Below are 22,241 nucleotides of genomic sequence, written 5' to 3'. Positions count from 1 at the left end.
CTATCACTATACCGTTGGTGATGTAGGAAGTAGAGTCTATGATCTCACCTTCTTATAGAGAACAGAGGAAAAAGATGGTTTAACACAACATAAGTTATTTATCGGCAAACATAAAGATCTAGTTGCACAAGGTAAGAAACGGATGAAAGGAATATGAGTCGGTGTATGGTGGTTGCAGTTTGTATTGCCACCATAATATTTGTCAGCTTTTATGATTCTTTTTGGATACCCCCAAAAAAATTGATATCAATGCCTTCGGTTCTAAAGTAATGTAGTTGCATATTTGATTTATTTTTTTGTCTGGTTTAAATTAACATTACCATGAGTTAGGGATGAGCAAACGATCCGTAATTCCGCAACCCGTCTCAAACCCGCCCGTACCTGACCCGTCCGAGTGCTTAACGGGCCGGGTTTCGGTTCAGCTTTTAATGGATTTTCGGTTCTCGGGTCGGGCCGGTTCAAAACCGGCAAAACCCGATAAACCCGGCCAAAACCCGAAATCTGTACTTTTTCTTGCCTTCAAACGAGTTATTCCATATATATGAGTATATATGTTCGCATATGTATATAATTAGCTTATATATGTGCGTTGTAGAAGAGTATGAGATGGACATATGGTTTTTTTTTTAAGAAGAAGAGTAAAAGCTAATAAATAAATGAATACAGATTCAATAAGTAAACTCAAAAAGACCCGTTGGAAATGTAAACAAAGTTTAAAGAATATTGACAGCTACCTTGCACCTTGCATTGTATGGTGACAACAAGACTTTGGGAACTCAAAAGTACAGTTACTTGTCCTTTTTCTATATGACATCTTCATTAAATATGATTAATATATTACATGATGTATATCGCATTTATAATTATTTATTATTATATTATAATACCCGTATACTCCAACAAATATAAATCCACTCCACATTCTTTACCCTCCAACCATTACTCCAACCATCTCTCTATCAATAAACAATGATATTATGAACAAACCATTTTTTGAAACAAAAAAGATCTCATTAAATCATCGAAGCACTATGTGAAAAGATCGATAGCAAGTATTCCAAACTTTCTCATTTCTAAAACAATCAACAACCACCAAATTTATATTTCTTTCATAACACTATTTCTATATAAAAAACACATATTGGAGAGCATGAAGAAGATGATTGAAAAAAATAAACCTAAAGGATGAAACACATACGAGCCTTTGAAGATGTTGTTTTTCGGGTCAACCCTTGAAACCCGAGCCCGACCCGGTAAAACCTGTGTCTGAACCGACCCGCCCGCGATATCAACGGGCCGGGTCACGGTTTCATTTTTCATGTATTCTTGGGTCATGGGTCATGCCGGTTCGGGCCGGGTTTTGACCCGTGCACATCCCTACCATGAGTAATTACCTGGAAGTGCTCGGCAACAATAGTTGAGTAATTTAGAAATGGTATTGTATTTGGTTTTATGATATGAAGAAAATAATGTTACCAAGTTTGGCACAACGATTACAAGCTAAAAATATATTAACTTTAAGATTTGTGATAAAATAATTACACGTGTAGTTTACAAATCAATTTTCTTTTAACGACCCAAACGAAACCAAATAACCGACAAACCAAACCGAATCAAAACTAAATTCATCGGTTTCTATTTTAAAAAAACCAAATGCTTCGGTTTGGGTTTTGGTTTTAGACCAAAACCGACCCAAGCTAACCCTAGTTTTATGCACCCTAGTTTTATGCACGAAATATTTTTCTGAACCAATGTAAACTTCGAATGAATGCATTAAAAACACTGAGAGAAAGAAAGAAAATTATGAAGATGGTAATACTATGTTCGTTGTTATACAATATACACACACTATATTACTGCCATTGTTGTCTCTCTCATTAATTCATTTGAACTTTGCAGATACATCTTCAGATCTTGAGGGATTGATCACCATCTCTAAAGAACTTGGAAATTCAGGACAAAAAGAGACCAATGCATCTTTAAACTGAAATGGTCTTTGCCAACTTAAAATTAATAGAGTCAGAACCAGGAGCGGTTATCAAATTTCCAGAATCAGACATGTAAAAGTTGTTGTAATTAATTCGGGTAACCAAATCTGCCAAATGTGGAAATTGACCCACATTAAGCTTGAATGATAGTACCTGCAATTAAAAAGTGTAATAATATAAATAATAAGCACCCAGATGCAAAAGACAGTGAAATTCGATGAGTACCCTGAGAAGGAAGGCCATGCAATCATCAAATTGTTTCCCAATGCGATCTACTTCCTTCTCACATTTGGCTTTAGTTGCCGAAACTGCTCCACCACTACTTAATGTCTGCTGGACTGAATAAAAGTCTAATGCCAGTCCAAGTATACTGTTGATCCGGCTCGCAATTAATGCCCACTGTGCATCAACAAAATAAAAACCATCCATCGCTTCCCATACTACTACTTCTGTAAAATGCAAGCAAAACCAACAGAAAGATCTTACTAACCAGCTTGTCCGGAACTACAAAGCATTGGCGTTGAATTGACAGCAAGTATGCCTCGTGCACTTCAATCACTTCATCAAGAGATCCAGCTGCTGCCATACCTTCACATAACTCACGCCACGCACTGTGGTATACCTATATATGTTCAGATTAGTCATATTTGTCCCACAAAAAACTTGAGACACAAACGTTCATTTCCAAAGGACTAAGCACAGCTTTCAAAATCCGAAAAGAAAAATCTGCATACATTTATTTGGTACTAAAGATACAGAGATATATATATATATATATGAAAAGGTTCAGATGAGAACCATTTTAATTGGAGGAACCATGAGAACCTTTAAATTATAACATGATAACTTGATATGTTCTATATGTGAATGGTATATGTGAAGAAATTCGTTCATATTATATATATATATAAGTCTAATCTGGGTTATCCCTCCTACCAAAAAACAAAATATATATTCTCACATGAACTTTTCCTGTATATATATATAATATAATTTCCAATCAAATAAAGCATGCTAATGTCAATCTCTATAAATACGCACAAGAGTCTAGGGGAAAAGTCAAGAGCGCATGGAAGATTGCTTTGCTTTAATAATGTACTCACGTGGACACATAATAGAAACCATAAAGGAAAGCAATACTGAAAATTTGGTGGCAGAAGAATGCAAACATACAAGGACAGGCAAAACATGTAACACACCGTGATCATTATCGGCTAACAATCAACATATATATATATATATACAAATTATATATAACAGGTTCAAAAATCATGACAACTCAAAACCATTGTCACAAGGAAAGGTGAAAGACTTATTTAAAAAAACATGTACATGATAAGGTGTAAAGTAATTACTCTGTCCATAACATATTGATGAAACGCATCAACAAAATGAAGAAGTTTTTGCTCCACCAACCATCTATGTTTGCAGTTAACTGTCGTCACACCTCGTTCCTGAAAAGAAAAAAAAAATCACCATCTTTCACTAACCAGAGATAGACTCGCATTCAGTAAAATAGATGTTATTCCCATGTAAACTCATGAGAAACTATTTAGATATTTAGATGCAAGATGCATGACGCATGATGCATTATGAGGCCCATTTATATATAGAAAATGATATATATTATGATGAACACAATTTTTATGCAGTATAAGCCTAAAAATTTCATCAACAGCTATAATTGACAATCAAAATTAACATGTTTCAAGCAATACTAATAAAAAACTACCACCTTCCACATCCATCTTCGAGCTTTATCAAGAACAAACTTGGCACGTTTGACCCTCAATAAGAAATTCATCACCTACCATGAAATGCATAGATATTAATTCAAAATCATAAATCAAGAAGAGAAAGATGGCAGAAAACTACCTGGTTGTACTTCTTTAAAGCTTCAGCATTTGCAATAAGCTCCAGCGGCCAAGGAACCTATAATAAATTATACATATTCTTCAAACAATAGATAAAGACATGCATACAAACAAATGCTTTATAAAGAAGCAGCAATGAAGTTACCTTGTATGTGAACTTTAGTGAGTCAAGATCATTGATTCCAGAGACACTTGCACGAGTTTTACGGGGACTCGAGACAAGAAATGATGTCGTCTGTTGACCATCGCTGCTAATGTCTGTTTTTGTTAAAGACACGACTAAAGAATCTGGCGAGCTTAGTACCGTGCCATCAGCAGAGTTTCTAATAGATTCCTGAAGTCATTTAGTAAGCATCCAGAAGAGGATGAGAACATGACTCATGAATTCTATAACATTACCATATAATAATGCCCTATTCAACAAACTTAAAATCAGTTACCACTAACAATGGAAATTCTACAAATCCAACTTAACGGACACCTACTTAGACCTGAAAATTGAATCATGTAGCAAGAGACCGGTTTAAGTGAAATAACCAAAATTATCACTTTAGCATGCAAGACAATGTATTACCAATATTGTTTTCTAAATCATTGATTACTAAATGAACAAAATGAGAAAACTAATTAAAGAGAATTGCATCCAGCAAACCAAACCAACTTGTCCCGCACATATATACATGTACATATAGATAGGATAATATTAGAAACAAGTCTACTTCTTGGCTCATTAAATCAAGTCTAATTCTTGGTTTATCACCTACAAAGACAGAATACATGTGCTTTGGTATATGAATGGAGTCAGGGGTTAAGCAGCAAACACGTAGTACCTGCAACACCGTGTTCAGCTCAAAATCATCATCCCATGATTTTCCTTTGTCCAGCTTATCAAAAACTACCGTCAAGAAATGCTGCAGTAGATCACCTGATTCCAACAGAATTGAAAAACTCTCAGAATTGTTCAAGGCGATAGACAATACATAGCACAGCTTTAAGATAAGAAATACCAGAGCCTAACAGATATACATCACGCAGCACTCCCAACTCATCCATCAATTTCCAGTCGTGTAGCAACTTTGACAATATCTGATTGCCAATATGATCTACCTGAAGCATTAAAATAGACAATTACAAAGGCATACATCAACATATTTCAGTTAAATATAAAAATATACCTGCTTCTTGATGTAAAAGGTAAGACATTCTCGCAAAATAACGACAGGAAGCGGGGTAGATTTTGGTTCAACAGTTTGAATCCAGCTAAGGACTTTTGACAAAAGAGTGCCATTTTTCTGAAATGGTAAAAGCTCCGACATAAGTAGATCCTCCTGTTTCAGATTACTAATGAGCTCCACATCAATCATCTTTCTACGTGAATAGAAAGTACAATCTTTAGTTAGAATATAAGTACCTTGAAGGATGGAAGTATAGTGGGAAAAGGAAATAAAGCTTCTACAATCTTTAAATCGTGTTGAAAGTGAAGTTTTTCAGAGTCCTCTAATGTACAACGGAAGGCATAATCTGTTCCTCTGGCTGTCATAAGTTCTCCACCAGCCCCACCAAATATAGCTTTTCTCAAGTCTCCGTCATTCAAAGGAGGGAGAATATAGTTCTTAGACAAGTTTAATGAATTCCAATTAGTAGTATTTGCTTGAAGAAGCTTTTGGCATACAGTGATAGTGGGATTTTCAGGAGAGTTAGAAGTAACAAGGGGCTCAAATGAAACGCCGAACTCCATACCCTCTCCTTTCATATCGACATTCTCTCTTTTTGCAGGCAGTGCATCACCCAAAAATTTATACCATATCTTATCTGAGTATGCTACACCAGGGATGCTCTCTGTTCCCTCATAAGACTCAGTTGCAGAAACTATTTTATCATTTTTCCAAAAGAACTGAGACATATGATCACCATGGCCGATAAGAGCTGCCAAGGACAAACAAAAAATCTCCGACAAGCTTAGCTGAGTCATGGAACGTTCAGAATTCCTATCAAGTGGCGTAGATGATGATGTGATAGGGATATGCTGTATCAACTGCAACGACTTTCCGGCAGAAATGATTTCCTTGGAAATGTCCTTAAAGAACAATGGAGAAACCACAAAATCCCTTTCATTTTGGCCCTTCGTTTTTGATGAAACAAACACGTTTTTGTGAGTGGAAGTGATTAGAGGAACCATGCCTAACTTCATATGCTGAGTTGAACGGAATAAGTAACTCTTGTCCCAAAAATCAGCTTCATCAACTGCAATCTCTTTGTTAGCATAAAAGAACATCTGCAGAAGAAATAAAAAGAGTTTATTCTTAAACTTTCATAAAAAAAAAATATATATAGAGTAGCAAGAACCTCAAAAATCCAGGAATCAAGAACCTCAAAAATCCAGGAATCAAGAACCTCAAGTTTATTCTTAAACTTTCATCAAGTCTAGGGAGAAGAGATAGTTACCTCATGAAAGGGATCGTCTAATATCCCCTCAAAAATCCAGGAATCAAGAACCTCAATGTAAGGAACTAAGGATGAAACAAAAATATAGAGTAGCATCCGGTATGAATGTTGCTGAAAATAGCAAAAATGGTTTAAGATAAGAGTAAGGAAATGAGGATGACAAAAATGTTAGAAGGTAGAGACTAGTAAATAGCAAACAACCTCAGGGTCAAGGCAGACGTTGTTAAGATTGTGATAGAGATGGTCGAGAATGTAAACGGCCAATTCAGCAGGAGCATGTTCAATCGAGGGAATGGCACCATGGACTATCTTATATAGATATTCAGCTCCTGCGCAAAGACTAACAGCACGGCATCATCAGATATCATATAAATGAATGCAAAACATGTAATGTGATTGGGAGGGAAAGGGAGAGAGTACCTTGTTAAAGAAGTGGCCAGTCCCAAAATAGTAGGGAAAGTGGGGGTGTCGGGGTTGGTAATGTTAACTTGTTCTTTCAAAGCAATATCACGTAAATTCTGAAAGGTTTAAAAGCATGAGAAAATAAAATGAAGAAATAAACATAGATATATAAAATAACACAAATAAAAATAAGAAACAAGGGGGTGGGGATACCCTAAGACAAGAAGAAGAGGCAGAAGCAAATGCAAACAAAGTCGGAGATGGTGACGAGGTTTTAGTGGTTATATTAAGGAGGGTAATCTCAACAGATTTCAAGCAAGAAGCTGTATAAAGTAAACGATCTAAAACCATTTTATCATTATTATTAACATCTCTATCTCTAGCAGCAGCAACAACATAACATCCCTCCTTATCTTTCCATTGAAACAAAGTACTTGATAACCCCTGAAGTATATCTACCACGCCTCTCACCTATCATAGTCATGCCATAACATTAGCATCCGACATTCAATTAAAAAATTAACACATACTACTACTATAATAAATAATAAATAATAAATAATTAAAAATTACAGAAATGGCCCTAACAGAACTATTATTCCAATAACAAATTGTCACAATACAACAATTGCTAAGGGAACTTGCAAAGCTTGCCAATCTGAAAATATGAGTCTCTAACCTAAATGGCTAAATATGATGCTGTAAACCCGTAAAGTCAATCAGAAGCATAATATCTACCAACATAAGTTATTATTTAATATGGAACAACATTCACACCAAAACATAGATCAAAATGGCAATTCTAAAGATTACTAATTTAGCACTTGAACTAAGAACCCAAATTGAAATAGTGCATCCCATGTTCCTATAGGCGATAAGAACCTAAAGATAAAAAGTAGAAAATAAATTTGGTTATCAAAGTATCTCCTTAAAGATACTGTCATCATAAGTGTGCCCTCCGATCAAGTACATAGCTAACTTTATAATTTATACGGGGTTAAACCAAAGAGGTTTTCCCGAGTCTTTGACGACTACTTATAAATGCTGCTACTCTGCTTGGTCCAACTTTATAAGAAATTCCAACCTATAAGTTTAGAGTTCAAATCCGCATGAATGCAATCGATAACATATACAAGCAATCCTATCCTAAAAGCATACTTAACAAAACAAACTAACAGCAAATGAACAATAAACTTACTCCCCTAAATTGCCTAATCTTCAGTTCACCAAAATGTGGGTTCCCTAAATTGCGTTCTTTTTTTTTTAAAAAAAAAAAAAGGAGAAGAAGAAAAAATATCACAAATTAATTAAAACTGAAATGAATCAATCCATAATTACTTAATTACCTCAGAAGCGGAATCAAGTATTGGGGAAAGTGAAAATCTCTGATCAGAATAGTGGCTAGAAAGATAGTTGTCCGATTGCCTGTCTATGGCGGCGGCAAGTCGAGTAGTGCTCCACATCATCGCATCTCCTTCCTTCCAGAAGAAGAACAAAAGATTATATTTTGGCTCCTAAGATCATTTACAATATTTAAATCTCATTACCTAACACTTTTATATACGAGGATAACAAGTATGATGATTTTGTGAAGGAAATTTTTCAGGGGAAGATTTTGAGGGAATGGAGAATTATAGCAGCATATTTGTTTTTTCTAAGATCATTAATCCGCATAAAATTAATCCGCAGATTTTACATTTTAAGTTTTAAAATTTACTTTTTCAAAATGTTAATATTTTTATTCTATATTTATCTAACACTTTTTCTCTCTCCGCAAATATTAATCAATCATTTGTTTTTTCTCTCCTCTATAAATCATTTATTCTTCCAATTTATTCAAAATCTATTATCTCAACAACCGTACATCGATAAATTATAAAAATTATATCGGTGTTCTTAAAATTTCATGCTCTTTCATTAGAGATGTCATTCGATATACTTTCGAAGAATTTTTAAATCCAATGGCGGAGCTTGTACGACTAAGGCATTTGGCTATCACACTCTATGACCTATCACCCCCATCATCTCACCGTCGCAACGCGCGGGTACTTGCTCTCGTATATTAAAAGTAATGATGGATAAAGAAACTGCTTAGTGCCGCTTTCTGCTGGTTTTGAGCCCCAATACCTTGATGGTGTATAGGGGGTTAAGATGTAGGCAGACCTTACCCCTATCAAGGTAGAGAGGCTGCTTTCGGTTTCTACCTAAATGATAGAAAAGGACCTCCGGCCTTTGCATAGGATGAAGATCGAACCCTTGACCTCTATCTCCAAAGGTCAGGGTGTTTACCACTGATCCAAACCACGCTGTTTTTTAAAAGTAATGATGGATGTTTGGTAGAATTATTTAATGGACTAATTGCATTTTTGGTCCCTATGTTTTCACACTTTTTGCGCGTTTGGTCCAAACTTTTCATTCGTTGCATTTTTGGTCCTAAAAGAGTGACTTTTTCGCAAGAATGGTCCAAACCGACAGTTTTGTCAAAATTACATCGTTAAATGCATCATGTGCCTCTCACATGATGGGCAATATTATCTTTTTCCACAAATAGGACCAATCTTGAAACTAACTCAATATTTTTTTGTTTCTTTATTTATGGTTCTCTATTCCATACACATCTTCTTCCCCAGACATTTTTTCTTCAAACACATTCATATACATCAAATCAACAACACTCATATATATATATATATACTAGGGTTTTTTACCCGCGTGATGTGCGAGTTGTTATAAGTTATTATTTAATTATATTAGATGCAACCATAGATGGTTAGTAAAAGGTATACTTCGTTTATAATATTACATTTATATTTTGAATTGTTATTCGATCTATTTCCAAGTATGAATTCTATGTTTTGTATGTTTCTTAGTTCGCATTGTTTGATGGCATTAAGTTATTTTTATCTGCATAAAGGGAAATGGTATAGAACTAATATGAGTTGTTTTTCTAAACAAAATAATCAATACACAAAAACTTACATGCCACTATGAAATAATTGATATAGAACTTCAAAGTGATTTAAAAGAGTAACATCGTAGGTGTCAAAATCATACTGAGACGTATTCTATATTGAATTAATTTTCTATTATAGAAGTGTAGCAATACACTTATGTTTCCTAATTAATCATGTACTCGGTGAAAATATATTAGAGGTGGAAATATAATTTGGTCAGCAACTTGATAACAGGTTTAAATATTCTTGAACTGGAATTTCAATTCCTGTAATCTATCTATATATATACATATAAAGTTGTGAGCCTGAAAGAGGTTTGGCCCCTCTTTATGATGTTAATTAAGGATTACATTAATGAGTAATGAGGTTAATGTTAATTCCTATTATCTTATGCATTATCAGTTTCAATTTATTCTCTCTGATTATTAAATGGATATACGGTTATACTAAAGAATAGGCTGACGAAGAAGCAACCAATGGCATTCATGTCATGTCTTTTTATTTCCAATCCTCTCAAAAATTACCATGGGGGCAATTCATCTTTTGCAGATCAAACTTTTTCTTGCTCATCTTAATCTTCAGGATTATTCCATCCGAGGTATGTGTGTTTTTTCTTTTTTTTTACTGCTTAAGCTATTTTTTTTTTCAAAATTTAATGAATAGTCTTCTTACTTTTATGTATGAAAAATCTAATGGTGAGTTTCTTTCTTCATCTCCATCTTCGGGTTTTAATAATAGGTAACCTTTTGCATCTTTGGGTTTCATCTTTGGGTTTCTTATTTATTATTTTATTTCTTTTACTAATCTTAGAATTTTTTTTTTTGCGTTTGTGTAAGTGTAGAGTTTTGATGACAATCTTTAGATCTATCGAAGCAAAGAAAGGTACCAATTTATATCTAATTTTGTTCTATTCGTTATTTTATTTTATTTTTTGTTGCTTCAAGATGATTCGAATGTAGTGGATGAACATTGAGGTTTGAGTATACCGGCTTTGATTTTTTGTGTAGATTTATTCTCTGCATCTTAATCTTCATATTTTTTCAATATGATAATCTGTTTACTCAAGCTCACTTTTTTTGTTACCTGTATGTAAAAACATATATACATTCTTATTTTCAATTTGATTGTACGTCTTTAATGTGTGATGAGGTAATGCTTTTGATTTTGAGGGCAAGTGTTAGACTTGGTTGAAATGGTTCACTTTAGATTTCCAGTTACAGCAATGATGCATTAAGAGGCTTAAATGTTTGTAAGTAATTTATATGTATATTTTTCATAGAGGTTTAAATCAAGGCTAGCAACGAGCCTTCCTGGAACGCCACTTTCTTTTTTACTTTCATGGTACTCAAGTAAGCTTAAAATTGTATCTTTTAGTACTTATATATTGGCAGGTTGAACGGGTTGGGCAACGAATCGGAATGGGTATGTGTTGGAGCACAAAATTTTGATTTAGGACTACCGGTTGGCTTGACAATCATACCCAAAACACTTAGTTCTTTTGCTGAGTTACAAAATTGTGTTACTATAATGACTATTTAACTTGAACATGGTTTGGGAGGCTGTAGCTATTGACACTGGAAAATTTTCACATGTTTGCTCCATACGCCCCATTTGACCCACTTTTTTTTTGCCCGAATCATGACCCTACAGTGACCATTGAAGATGGTCTAATCAAACAACCAGAAGAATTAGCCTTCTTTTATATTTGTGTGAACAAGTTTTGGTTTGAAGCTTTAGAGATGACAGACTAGGCAGGGGAGATTACATGCCAAAACATGCAAGTTTTTTTGTATCGGTCGGGTTTCTGAATAGATAAGAAATGATTTTGTACCACATTTTTAGGTGTTCTGTCTTTTATAAGATGCACTTATGCAATATTAGACTTTTAAGTTGCATATGATGTCATTGTTTAAAGATTTAATGCACTGCAAGTATATGCATAGATGATAAGCTTTTCATGCGTGGAAAAATTGTGTTTGAATCGATTTCTTGCCTTAGCCATGTATCTCCATCGAAAACACATGATTTGAACAACTGCGTCATCCAGTTATAATTTTGCTGTTAATGGTACACATGTCTTTCTTAGTATGCGACATAATTGGTGGTACGATAACTAATTATGGCCTACCATCAAATGTCGTCACTTTACCCTCTGGAACAAGAAACGTTGGTTATTGAGTTACACATCGGGTCATTGGCATCAGATATATCTAGATGTCTTTCCAAGTTTCTTGGTATATTGCAAGGTTGTACATGTGGTAAACTGGGCAGGTTAGATTAGTTAAGTCCTGATATTTTTTATTTAATTTTTAACTTCTTACAGATAAATAGTGTATTAAACATCACTTCAAAAGCAACTGAGTGAAACATTTGGTGACAAGCTTATGTGAACATACATCAGAGTAATATCTAATTGTTATCTATTTTTTGGACTTCTTAAGGTTGTTGGTTGTCATGTATCTTTTTTGTATTTGCTGAGTCTACTGGTGAAGGTATGAGAATGGAACAATTTGGTATCCATAAGGCCAAATTGATTTTATTATTGATTTGGTCATGACTTTAGCGTATTTTACTTATGTGTAGGAATTAAGCTGTTAAAGATTTTTTTGAAAATTTTACACAGAATTGCATACAATATAATCTGTTGTCATAGAGCGATACGACTGAACAGTGGTTGTGAAAAGCTTAAGCCAAGCTGGTTTTGTAGTGTTGTTCTCATAGCTTATTGTGATGAAGTGATGTTATTTTTGGCGTTCTTGGTTAATAGTTTACGGTCACGACTAACGTCAAATATTTGTAATGATAATGGACAAATAAGTTGATGCATTATGCCAACATTCAGTTACAGTGACTTTTTAAGCACATGCTAAAATGGCGTTTTGAACAAAATTTGCAGGAGTTACATGGCCGAACTCTCAGAGTGAACTACACCAAATTAGAGACCACAAGGTGGAGGTAGTTTCTGGGCAGGTGACTACCTTTTTCATCGCTGCAATCATAGGTTTGAATTCTAAAGAAGAAGTCACTAAAGCAGGTACTACCATACAACTTTAACTTATTTTTCACATAGATGAATCAAGAGTGAACTGATCCGTTTGGACTTATAACCCAATCAGCCTTACCCCCAGCCACCTCTTTATATGGCCCTTGCATAGAGTTGGGCAGTTGGATAACAAACTCTGTTTGTTATCACTCTACTTATATAAAAAAAAATTAATAAGATCAACGATAACATTTCATGTAACAGCTTTTAACCACGTATTTTAACCCTATTCACAGAGACACCAACTACTACACACTTTGATAATTCTTGGCTTCTCTCCCTTTCTAAGTTACTCCCCTATTTTTTGCATACATTAGATTCTATTATGAAATCATAGAAGGTGTTATAAAGGAATCAAGATTTGTATTTGGGTGGCAAGGATGATGATTCCTATGTACCTTTTTTGGTGTGATAATATCTGGTCAGCATTCTCTAAGTGGGTTTTTGGTCGAGTATGTTGATAGGTTTCTATACTTATAAGATGCTTTATCCATTGGTCTAGAAACTCTTGGGTACGGGATTTGGGAATTTTTGCTCATCCCTAATTGGGAGTATTTGGGACTCTTTTACGAGGTATTCTATCTCTCTCTTACTCTCTTGCTAGACCAACCATTGGCATAATTATTCACAAATTACTTTTTGTATTTCAAGTGACCCGCCCCGAATACTCCCAATTGTTAGCGGTATTACTCTAATTAGAATTTAATATAGAAAATGTAATGTGTCAATGTGGCCTTTAAGTTTGTTTGTAATATTTATTAACAAGTGTGCATATTGCAATCTGTTGGGTCTCCCGTCTAACAAATCCATAGTAGTAAAAGTTACCCGTTGCCCTTATGGTTGTACCCGACACTACATGGCTGAACTCTGATTAGTTGGTGATAGTTCTTATCAGGTAAATTCAGTCGTTCCCAAGGTAATTCACATCTTTGAAAAAAGAACTTCTTCAGGTTATAGCAAGCGCCTGCTCAAACAATTTCATATGATGCCTTCATTCGACAGTTTGGGTATTGTTTTTTTATAATCATATGGATTAGAATCACATATGTGTTCGTGTTGTCCACTAACCATGGTTGGCAATCTTAGGGTTGTACATCCACATAAGTACACTTAGTTTTGTAATATGATATTATTTTAGATGTAAAAGTGTGACACTTTGGGCAACTTTTGACCCGTTTCTTTTTTAGCCAATCAGTCATTTATCTCCGTTACCTCTTTGACCCATTAGATATAAGGCATATGGAGAAACAATCCATTTACAGTATCAGTAACTAAATGATCGAATTTGTTGCCTTTGTAATGAAAAAATGTAACTTTGTTGGTCATTTTGGAATAACATGGGTTGATGTGTGTTGCCTGCATGGAATTTGAGAAACTTCAATACATAGTTGACAAGTGATAGGGAGTACCAAATATCATCAGCTAAATACTACTTGAAGCTTTTTACAAACTAGGAAACATATAAAGATGTGGATGCACTTGCAAGGATTGAGAATAAGAGTGTTGTTACGGGTTGAGTATGGATCAAATCAGTTCCGGGTTTTGTTTAAACGGTTCATTCATCAACTATCGGGTCATGAGTAAGGAATTGGTCAAGTTGGACCAGATTTTTAAGAAATTAAATGCTTAGAGTGGGATTGTTGTGAAAGAAAAGAAGGATGCTGGCTTAGGTTAATTTGCATGTGTTTTATATTAGTTTTGTGTCTTTATAAATAGTACAGTTGCAGTAGGTTATATGCACCTTCCGCTAATTAACATATACTTCGTTGTGAGTGTGTGAGGATATTGAGAGGGGCATGTGAAACCTACAATTTTGTATCAGAGCAAGGTTTAGAAAGAGGGCGGTTTGAGGGTCGATGGCAAGAAAGAGAGTAGCCCTCTGGCTGCGGGGCTGAAGTAGGAAGAAGTATGACTGATCTGAACCAGAAGTGGTTGTGTTAGCTGTGATGTTCTTATCTTAGCATCAAGAAAACCGAAAGGCTGGTCTATTAATTGGTCAGCTAATGAAAAAAGTTGCAGAGAAAAACCCTCGTAGTATGAAACCAGCAAAAACATGTAAGAAGATGGTAGCATAGAAAAAAAAAAGACGCTCATCAAAAACAAAGAAGAAGAGGTGCCACAAGAAAGGAGAAAGAAAGAGGTAGTCACATACAAGAACGATGGTCTCACAAGAAAGAAAGAGATCGGTGGTATTGCAATAAAGAAATAAAGTACCAAGCCACAAGAAAGAGACTGATAAGGCAATTAGAAAGATGATACGAGATTTGACAACTGAAAGAAAGCAAGAAAGTGACGGAATTGTGAACCAAATGGAGACCGAAGTGGTCCACATCAAACCGAGAAAGAAAGCAAGACGGGAAGAAGCATTTCTTGAAAGAAAGCTTTGACCCGCAAATAAACAAGTGGAGCACAAACGATCGACTTCAACCTGACTAATAAAAGGTATGTAAAACTGGCAGTTGTTTAATGTTTGGTCATATTCTTTTCTGAAAAGAAGACTACCCTCACAAATCATTTGATCCTATGTGTTTGCAGAATTGTATAAAGGAGATCCGCCCCTTATGAAGATACAAGAAAACTCAGTAATCATCCAATTAGACACAAGTGTTAGACCAGGAAATATCTAATCAGCAAGAAACAGGTAGCAAAATTAGTCGGGTAGATAAAAGACTACATACTAACAGGACCAGGTAAGACTACTCGAGTTATATTACGGTACGTTTACATATAATAGTTATCTTACATGAATCTACTAATGGTTTTTGTCATTCAATATGAAGTTGTGCATTGAAACAAAGGATTCAACACTTCAAAAGGCAACATAGTAATGATACAAGTTGAAGCACAATCAAGAAATAACAACACAAAAGTTACACTACTTTTATATTCATATGTATATTACTTTAATATTTAGTAATAGCATCCCTTACTCCGTAAACAACCCAAACAGTATGAAAAACAATCCATAGAACATACCAAGTCAAATCAACAATAATCAAATTAACACCACTGTGAATGATCAATAACCCCAACACAAAACAAAAAAACACAGACCATGCAAGTTGAGTCTCATAATCAACCCATATTAATAGCAAAAAAAACATTTGAACTTTCACTTTATTCTCCAATATCAGAAAACTCATGAGACATATCAACATCATTATGCAACTCAGAAGCATCACCATCAACAACAATTTCATAAAAAGGTCGATACCAATACCTCAATACTTCAATACGATTCAAGATATCATTTTGAAGTTTCCTTAAACACATATTTGGTTTCTCATTAACAGGTCCTACCTCCAGAAACTTGCCAAGCCAATCCACATTTCTTGCACTCAACACTTCCACTGTATCGTAGAAAGCAGAAAAACCATTGGCTCCCATAATTCAACAAGATTCAATTCTTCTGAAAATGCCCACCCTCTCATAGTCTTATGTATCTTCTCAACATCTCCCATCTTATAATCAAAAATTACATCTTCTGCCATCTCAAACCTCTTTCGCAGGAATGTTATTAACCTTCCAGATTCCACACTACAATTACCAGTAGGTATACCCATTCTCAAAACTGCCTTCAACAATTCTTCATCCAACTGAAAGACATCTTCAATAGATTTCAACAATTTGAAAGACATCTTCAATAGATTTCAACAATTTGGTCTTGCCATCACTCATTGAAAAAGAAAGACTCCTCTAACCCACCATATCCCTATAACATTAATTCAGCCATAACGAACTACGTACTTAAGTAAATTGGAACACACACTCACAATACCAATGAAAGGTACATTCATACATAGATATACAAAAATCTCTTACAAGAACTTCATCAGTTTCAAACTCTTGCCATTCTCCATCTTAATTGATATATTAATGACAATAATTAACTAACTGCCACCGATCTTTTCATATTCACTAATCACACATTCGAATTTCATATAAGTTACACTTAATGAAACCACATAACTTACTTGCACACATTTATTTTCATCTTTTTATTTATTTTATTCTCCTTACATATTACAGGTATTATTACATCTTTGGAGATTCAGGTCATTTTTATATAAGGCGCAAAAAAAAAAGAATAGGCCAATGATCCTAAAAGTGTATCTTAAAGAATGGATTGGGTTTGAGCTGTTTATGTTTACTTTACTTATTAATGTTTGTCTCAACTTTATAAATAAAGCCTACAGGCTATTAGGGTAAGACACTAATTGATTTTGTTATACCATATCACACAAGGGAGCTTTGTTGGGCTCATATATACTAGCCAACTATCTATCTATAAATTGTTCAACCTATTTAGGCCGGATTTTCTGATGAATTCAATTTCTTTGCTTCTGTATGTCGTAACTATGTTTTGCTAGTTCAAAAAAACACATCAACTAAATAAGTTATATTGAATAGTTTCATTAATTAATGTATCTTTTAGTGAACATTATTAATTAATGTATTAGAAAGAAATTACCTTTACTTTGAGATAAAGACCACCGAGTGTCTAAGGAGTTATTAGCTTAACTTCATTTAGCAGAAATCTACAAAATATGAATAACGATGTATAATCTTTGATTTTGGGATATAAGAGGAGTTTATCTTCGTTAAATTTTTTCCATAAATCAATCCACATATAAAATATTTAATGTTAATAATTATTATTATTTTATTTTGAAATTGTGTAAATAACCGTGTGTGTAAAGTATTAGATATGGGAGATTTTTATATTAATATTAATATTATATGATTAATTTATTGTTAGAGATTAAAGAAAATACTTGCCAAAAAATATTAACATAACGTCCAACGATGTCCATTCTATTATTTTGTAATATATTTTATAGTTAAAATGTTTAAAATTTTTTGAGGATGACACGTAAGCTATAATCTTACGTGGCATTGTTACAAGATAAGTTTGAGTTGTAGAGGCTCTGAAATTATTAGGATTCTTATTGTTTTAATAATTACTAGGATTTTTGCCTCGTGCAATGTACGGTTCTTGAATTATATTTTCAAAACTTTTAGTATTTAATCAATAAAATTTCTAATAAGCAACATTTAAATAAAAAATTATATAAAATTAATTGATAGTATTTAAAAATCTAATATTCAAAATTTTCTTAATATTAGATCCACTATATTAATGAGTGGAAAAACAAAATATTAGAATACATACATACATTTAGCAATAACAATTTTGTGAAATAAACTTGATATACTGACTTAGACATTTCGTATAAAACACATATTGATATAGACGTATTTATAGGTTAGTAATTAACAAACTTATATATTGAAAAAAGGTGCTAGCAATTATTTATTTGGAAGCAAATAAAAAGTTGACTATTTTATTTAATATATTGTTATTTTATTTTATTGATATTATAACGAAAAAGGAATGTAGTATATATTAAATGGAAAAATTCATGGAGATGACACATAGATAAATCTTATATGGCAAAATCTAAAGATAGTTTTAAGTTGAGTTAGATGACTTTAAAAAGCTAAGATAATTATTGATTTATTAGATATATAGATATAGATATTATATATATCTATATATAATATCTATATATCTAATAATATCTATATATATCTATCTATATCTATATATCTAATAAAACAGTAGTTATCTTAGCATTCTAAAGCCATTCAACTCAACTTAAAACTATCTTTATACTTTGTCACATAAGATATTTTCTATGTGTCATCTTTATGAATTTTTCCCATTTAATATATATTACATTCCTTTTTTGTTACAATATCAATAAAATAAAATCACAATATATTATGAATAAGATAATCAACTTTTAATTTGTTTCCAAATAAATAATTGATAGCACCTTTTTTCCAATATATAAGTTTGTTAATTACTAACATATAGAAGCGTCTATATCAATATGTGTTTTATACTAAATCAATATAACAAGTTTATTTCACAAAATTATTGTTGCTAATTGTTTATATATATTCTAATATTTTGTTAGTCCACTCATTTATGCAGTGGATTTGACTATTAAGAAAATTTTGAATATGTGATTTTTAATATTTTCAATTATTTTATATAATTTTTTTTTATCTAAACGTTGCTTATTAGAAATTTTATTGATTTAATACTGAAAGTTTTGAAATTATAACTCAAGAGTCGCGCATCATGCGGGTTAAAAATCCTTGTGTGTGTATATATATCTAGTAAATCTGTTTATACTATAATAAAAAATTCATTTTATAATTTTTAATCTCATCAATATTTGCAGATCTAAAACTAATTAATAATGAGCCAATTAATAAGGTTCCATCCTCCATTTGGTTTGTTACTGGACCAACTACAAATCTCACAAAAGCTTCATACCATTTTTTTTCTTTTGGCCTACAAAACTGTTAGAAATGCAAAAATAGTGATAAATTGTAATTCAAGTTAGTGGACTTAATTGTTGTTAAGACATGGTGAAATGATTTCTAATGTTGAGGGGTTAGATATAACAATAAAGATAATTGTAGAATTAGAGTATAAATATCCTCAACACATTAGAAATCATAAGCTTTTTGATTCATTTTTACACACACACTTAATACATACCCGTTCCTATCTCTCTCTCTCTCTCTAGAAATCATACACACTAAACACACCAAAAACAAACACACTTGATCCGCCATTATTGAGATCGAATCAAGAGCAGAAATCGTGTTATATCATGTGGTATCAGAGCAAAACATCACTTTGATATCGATCCATAACTGATTTTTGATCTCAATTTTCATCCAAAATCAAATCAAAAACCGTTTTTCAAAAACCGTCCCTGTTTCATCATCAATCACCGTTCAAATCACATGAAATCATCAATTTTTGTTCACCAATAGATTCCTCATAGCTGTTAGGTCCAGATTTACTGGACTCGCTCCAGACGTAACTACTGGAGCCCTCTGAAGATTTGTCCAGAAATTATGTGAAGACCAGTGAACAACTTACTTGTATAGAAATCTGGATTCCACCAGATTTGTTCACTGGACTTCACTCCAGTCAAGATATTTCCACTTAAGAACATTCTCACTGAAGTCGAAGACTGAAGTCTGAAGAAAGAAGTCTGACAAATAGCGGAGCTCACTGGAAGACTTACCAGATCTCCTGACTGGAGTCCTTGTTAGTGTTCTAGACCTTACAAGTCTGAACACTAATTACGAGGAATTGACTTTATGCTTTTACATGCCTTTAACCGGACAATCCATTTGTCTTTTGTTAAAAGCCTTACACGCATGTAAAGGTGGTTGGTTAATTAGAAGACAAGTCACTATCATGTGACTTTATTCTTGTAGTTTAATCAATGCATTTAAGGAATCAATGCTTTTAAGGAATTAAAGTAATTTCCTTAAATGCATGTAACCATATTTGTATGGCAAAAAGAATATTATATTTATTCTTTTTGCCTATAAATACCAAGTCACTTCCTCGTCCAAATTACATACTTTTGCAATTTGGTGCCTTTGCTCAAATACTCTCAATCTAAACAGTCATACTTCACAACTTTAAGTATTTCGATCAAAGAGTTTATTTAGCGAAGTTTAGATCACTTGTAATTCATAGGTTGTTTAGATACTTACTTTGTAATATCTTGTTCCGCAACAACCTTGTATTTTATTTAACATCAATAAATAAAATACACTTGAAAATTACATTGTGTCTCACCATTTACTTATTTGCTTATCTTTATATTGCTTAAATACGTATTACATTATATGTATTCTTGCACTTATATTAATTGTAATACTAGTCCAATCTAGTGCTTACTTGACGTTTAATACTAGTCCTCTCTAGTGATTACTTGACTTGTTATTCTACACTTGTAGGTTAAACCATCGAGTGAGGGACTTCGCAATAGCTCAAAACATAATTCTGTCAAGTTTTAAGTTCCAATTCAATCGAATTCTCGAGATTGAATTTTTGGTTTTTGGCGCTCAAAATTTGGATTTTGATTCTGTTGAGTTATTAGTTGAATTTTGTTCAAGGATTTGTTGCGGACATAATTACAAACTTTTTGCAAGTGATTTCAAGTTCTAACTCCAACTAAATCGAAAGATATTGAAGTTTTAAAAGTCATCAATGGAGTTTGTTAAAACTAGTATGATGAACAAGACGACCACAAAACGATCTTCACTAGGACGATCTTCTCTAGATCGTTTCAGTAATTGATTCTTCATTTTTCATACATTTAGTGTTGTAGCTTGTTGGACGATCCTCACAAGATCATTCTAGCAAGTGCTTGTTGAGAAAAGTGGTTGTTTGTGTTTGAAAAGTTTGGCAGAAACTAAGACGATCTTGCCAAGATCGTCTCAGTTACCTGACTCTAGGACGATCTTGACCAAGATCGTGTCTGTTGGTTGTTGGTTTGTTGTGGTTGATTCTTTGAAGTTGTTGTGATTGGGAATCACACACTTCCTGGGTAACTGATCATAATTGATTGGTTTTGCTCAAATTAATTCCTTCCAATTCAAATCAAAACTCTGTCCAAATTTCACAAAAATACTTAGAAATTTTTTCCAGTCACCCAAGACGATCTTCAACAAGTCCGTCTCATTTTCTTCTTCAAAATTCCAAAAACGATCTTATTCAAGACCGTTTCATTTCCAAAGTCTTTTATTCTTCATTTTCATTTCAAATTTCTTTAATTCAATTTCAGTTTCCATTTCCAAAACACAAAATCATAATTCAATTTCAGTTTCATTCCATACTTAGCCAAATTTCAACAAATTTCTTCAAGACGATCTTCCTCAAAATCGTCTCACTCTTTCTAAACTAAGACGATCTTTCTTCAAATCGTCTTACTCACTTTCTTTTTCTAGGACGATCTTCCAAAACGATCATCACCCAGGACGATCTTCATCTCAAGATCGTTTCATTTTCTGAAATTTTTCCAAATTTTAATTCATTTCAAGTTTCAAAACAAATCTCTTTCAAATGGCTCCTCGTGAAGCATTGGCATTGGGTTCCGATACAAGACCTCCAGTTCTCTACCGTGGTTCTTATGGACTATGGAAGAAAAGATTCATGGACTATGTGGAATGTCAACCAAATGGTCACCTACTTAAAGATTCCATTCTTAATGAACTTGCAGTTCATCGCCATTCCACTACTGGTGCTATACGCACTCTTGATCTTTTGAATGCTGAACAAAACACTAAGATTGACAAATGTGATCATGCTTATACAAAGCACTACCAGATAACAGAGCTAGATCATGCTTATACAAAGCACTACCAGATGAAATCTATGGTTCTGTTGATTCTTATGATACAGGAGATATGGGATGAGGTGGCAAGACAAATGGAAGGATCTGACCTAACTTCAACAATAAGATTGACAAATGTGTTGACTGAGTTTGACAACTTCAGCAAATTGCCAAATGAATCTCTAGAGGCTGTCTACTGTAGATTCCGCAATGTCATAAATGAATTTAGGAAGAACAATGTCAAGAAATTAGATATTGAGTTAAACATCAAATTCATCAAAGCTTTTGGTCCTGAATGAGAAGATTATGGAACA

General features: G+C 33.4%; 1 protein-coding gene and 1 long non-coding RNA gene across 7 annotated transcripts; one reads left to right on the top strand and one right to left on the bottom strand.

Annotated features, from left to right (window-relative positions):
- Nucleotides 1-1,613: 1,613 nt before the first annotated feature.
- LOC122599942 (gamma-tubulin complex component 5-like) lies at nt 1,614-8,351 on the bottom strand. Of its 3 annotated transcripts, none has more exons than XM_043772560.1 (17): nt 8,257-8,350; nt 8,056-8,187; nt 6,923-7,180; nt 6,728-6,825; nt 6,509-6,647; nt 6,308-6,418; nt 5,274-6,137; nt 5,038-5,190; nt 4,870-4,969; nt 4,693-4,787; nt 4,008-4,196; nt 3,864-3,920; nt 3,724-3,795; nt 3,344-3,442; nt 2,479-2,610; nt 2,214-2,387; nt 1,614-2,141 (listed from the first exon to the last, which is right to left on the bottom strand). In XM_043772560.1, exons 2-17 carry the CDS (start codon nt 8,173-8,175, stop codon nt 1,980-1,982), a joined length of 2,823 nt encoding a protein of 940 aa, XP_043628495.1. In that variant the 5' UTR covers nt 8,176-8,187; nt 8,257-8,350; the 3' UTR covers nt 1,614-1,979. The 3 variants fall into 3 exon arrangements, with proteins under 3 accessions (XP_043628495.1, XP_043628496.1, XP_043628494.1); XM_043772561.1 differs by having other exon boundaries at nt 8,056-8,183; nt 8,257-8,307; XM_043772559.1 differs by having other exon boundaries at nt 8,056-8,351.
- A 1,725-nt stretch (nt 8,352-10,076) lies between these two features.
- Nucleotides 10,077-17,033, top strand: LOC122602390. Of its 4 annotated transcripts, none has more exons than XR_006324239.1 (6): nt 10,077-10,261; nt 10,526-10,545; nt 12,560-12,697; nt 13,592-15,148; nt 15,242-15,421; nt 16,736-17,033. It is a non-coding gene; the product is annotated as an uncharacterized LOC122602390 (long non-coding RNA). The 4 variants fall into 4 exon arrangements; XR_006324240.1 differs by having other exon boundaries at nt 10,505-10,545; nt 13,602-15,148; XR_006324241.1 differs by having other exon boundaries at nt 10,505-10,545; nt 15,242-15,396.
- Nucleotides 17,034-22,241: the final 5,208 nt, after the last annotated feature.

The sequence above is a fragment of the Erigeron canadensis genome, chromosome 5 (genome assembly GCF_010389155.1).
Source record: "Erigeron canadensis isolate Cc75 chromosome 5, C_canadensis_v1, whole genome shotgun sequence".
In the NCBI taxonomy this organism is placed as follows: Eukaryota; Viridiplantae; Streptophyta; class Magnoliopsida; order Asterales; family Asteraceae; genus Erigeron; species Erigeron canadensis.
The sequence above is the reverse complement of the archived record's forward strand: the minus strand, read 5'-3'. Positions and strand labels throughout refer to the sequence as shown.